General features: G+C 41.0%; 1 protein-coding gene across 6 annotated transcripts in view; it reads left to right on the forward strand.

Moving 5' to 3' along the window:
• Nucleotides 1-3,377, forward strand: part of ZNF143 (zinc finger protein 143) — a 76,765-nt gene that overhangs the window by 12,847 nt on the left and 60,541 nt on the right. For all 6 annotated transcript variants that reach the window (XM_032240712.1, XM_032240711.1, XM_032240708.1 and 3 more), the window contains exon 2: nt 3,026-3,144. In XM_032240712.1, the coding sequence (XP_032096603.1) occupies nt 3,033-3,144 (112 nt within the window). In that variant the 5' untranslated portion in view covers nt 3,026-3,032. The remainder of the gene's footprint in view (nt 1-3,025; nt 3,145-3,377) is intronic.

Genomic DNA, 3,377 nt, shown 5'->3' on the forward strand with positions numbered 1-3,377 from the left:
CTATTTATAGTACGTAGTAAATGTGTAAGGAAAATTTAGAATAGAGAGAAGGTAACAGAAAGATATTGTTTCTCTGTTAAATATTTAGGTGAAACCAACCTGAGGTTAGAATCTGACCCTGGCAGTTTCTGAAGACCTGATTCATGTGTCTCCGTGCAAAAAGGCATCTAAGTTTTTTTTTTTTTTTTTTTTTTTTTTTCTTTTAAGATGAAGTCTTGCTCTTGTTGCCCAGGCTGGAGTGCAGTGGCGCAATCTCAACTCACTGCAACCTTCACCTCGTGGGTAGAAGCGATTCTCCTGCCTAGCTGGGACTACAGGTGCCCGCTACCACACCCAGCTAATTTTTTGTATTTTTAGTAGAGACAGTGTTTCATCGTGTTAGCCAGGATGGTCTCAATCTCTTGACCTTATGATCTACCCACCGGAGCCTCCCAAAGTGCTGGGATTACAGGTGTGAGTCACTGCTCCTGGCCAAATTTTTTTTTTTTTTTTTTAAGAGATAAGATCTTGCTCTCTCACCCATGCTAGAATGCAGTGGCATGACACTGCAGCCTCCAACTTGTGGGCTCAAGTGATCCTCCTGCCTCAGTCTCCAAAGTAGCTGGGAGCACAGGTATATGCCACCATACCCTGCTAAATTTCTTTCTTTCTTTTTTTTTTTTTTGGTAATCTGAGTCTTGTTATGTTGCCCAAGCTTGTCTTGAACTCCTGGCCTCAAGCAGTACTTCTGCCTTGGCCTCCCAGAGTGCTGGGATTACAGGTGTTGAGCCACCATGCCTGACTGATAGCTAAGATTTTTTAATCTAGATTTTTTTTTTTTTGTATCATTACTTATCACAGTCAAGATTATTTGTAGTTGGATTTCTTGCTTTTATACCTGGACCATGGGATTTATATTGTCATAATACTTTTTTGTGGTAATTTATGCTAACAAGATAGACCAAACTTGAAATGTCTAAGGGCTTTACATTAAAAAAATCTGAATTTTACTTAGAAGCTATGGAGTATGCCAGAAATGGTTTCTTTAAACTGTGAAGAAACACTTTTTTTTTGTCTTTTAAGGGACAAAGAGATGAATTCTATAGTGTATTGTTACTACTTTTAGCTGTCAATTTTCAGATGTTCTTTTTTGGGTATTTTTCACTTTTTAAATTATGAAATCTGGGCCAGGCGTGGTGGCTTATGCCTGTAGTCCCAGCGCTTTGGGAGGCTGAGGCAGGCCAATCACTTGAGGTCAGAAGTTTGAGACCAGTCTGGTGAACATGGTGAAACCCTGTCTCTACTAAAAAAAAAAAAAAAGAAAGAAAGAAAAAAAATTAATCGGGTGTGTTGGTGGATGCCAACTACTAATCCCAGCTACTCAGGAGGCTGAGGTGGGAGAATCGTTTGAACCTGGGAGGCAGTGGTTGCAGTGATCCAAGATCACACCACTACACTCCAGCCTGGGTGACAGAGTAAGGCTCCGTCTCAAATAGATAAATAATGAAATCTATCACACATACAGGGATATACAAGTAATTGAATGAACACTCATGTAGCAACTCAGCTTTAACAAATCTACATTTTGTCATGTGTTCAGAATTCTTTTTTTTTTTTTTTGGAGACGGAGTCTTGCTCTGTCACCCAGGCTGGAGTGCAGTGGTGCAATCTTGGCTGATGGCAACGTCTGCCTCCCAGGTTCAAGCAATTCTCCTGCCTCAGCAGGAATAGAATTGATGGGTCATTTTTTGTATTTGTAGTAGAGACTGGGTTTCACCGTGTGGTCAGGCTGGTCTCGAACTTCTGAACTTGTGATCTGCCCACCGTGGCCTCCCAAAGTTCTGGGATTATAGGCATGAGCTACTGCACCCCATTTGTTTTTTTTAATTGTGACAGAAACATAAGATTTACTGCTTTAACCATTTTAAAGTATACAGTAGTGCTAACTGTATATACGTTGTTGTGCAACAGTTCTCTTGAACTTTTTTGTTTTGCATGAATGAAACTCTGTACCTATTTAACAATTACCCATTTTCCCCTAACCTCTGGCAACCACTACTCTCCTTTGTTTCTAAGAGTTTGACTACTTTAGATACCTCATAAAAGTGTAAGTACTTGGGGATTTTACTCAGTTGAGAGATCATCAGAAGGTTTGAGCAGAAGAGGTACATGAGCTAACTTTTCCCTTCAAAGGACACTGACGTGTCAAAAGGAGAGTGTAGGGAGGCTAATAGAGAAGCGGGGAAGTAAGTTAGGATGCTGTTACATTAATGCAGATAAGAGACTGGTTGTGGCCTGGATCAGAGAAGTGATGGTGAAGGTTGTGAGAAAGCCAGATTCAAGATAGATTTCTGAAGTCAACAAAATATGCTAACACATTGTAAGTGGACATCCTCAACAATGCCAAACCCAAAGGACTCTATGAGAATTTTAGAGATCATATGAAACTTCTAAGTTGCTTCTAAGAAAGCTTCTAAGTTGCCAAGCACACTGATGAATTGTGCCCATCTGTTTGAATTGTTGAATTATGAGAAGCATGCCTTGGACTTTGGGCATGCTTTTTTTTTTTTTTTTTTTTTTTTTTTTTTTTTTTTTTTTTTTTTTTGAGATGAAGTTTTGCTCTTGTTGCCCAGGCTGGAGTGCAGTGGCACAGTCTTGGCTCACTACAACCTCTGCCTCCCAGGTTCAAGCGATTCTCCTGCCTCAGCCTCCCGAGTAGCTGGGATTACAGGCATGTACCACCATGCCCGGCTAATTTTGTATTTTAAGTAAAGACGGGGTTTTGCCATGTTGGACAGGCTGGTTTTGAACTCCTGCTCTCAAGAGATCCACCCACCTCGGCTTCCCAAAGTGCTGGGATTACAGGCGTGAGCCATCGTGCCCAGCCGTGGGCAAATATTCTTATCCTACATATTGAGTGAAATTTCATCTTATTTCTAACACAGTTATATCCTCAGCAGTTTTTTTGTGGTTCATAAATATTCTTTGTAACTTTTATTTCATATGTATCATTCTCTGTTCTCAAGTGTAATTATTTTTCTTCAAGGTAGAAGATGTTGTTAGCCCAAATAAATCGAGATTCTCAGGGAATGACAGAGTTTCCTGGAGGAGGAATGGAGGCTCAACATGTTACCCTGTGCTTGACAGAGGCAGTTACTGTGGCAGGTGAGCAATTGTGTTTGAAGGGATGGGTTTGGAAATATCATTTGTCTAAGGGAAAATGACAATTTATAACTTCCTAGTTCCTGTGCCGGGCACGGTGGCTCAAGCCTGTAATGCCAGCACTTTGGGAGGCCGAGGCGAGTGGATCACGAGGTCAAGAGATCGAGACCATCCTGGTCAACATGGTGAAACCCCGTCTCTACTAAAAATACAAAACATTAGCTGGGCATGGTGGC

This window comes from Sapajus apella, unplaced genomic scaffold, assembly GCF_009761245.1.
Source record: "Sapajus apella isolate SASKATOON/1434 unplaced genomic scaffold, GSC_monkey_1.0 scaffold47, whole genome shotgun sequence".
Classification (NCBI taxonomy): domain Eukaryota; kingdom Metazoa; phylum Chordata; class Mammalia; order Primates; family Cebidae; genus Sapajus; species Sapajus apella.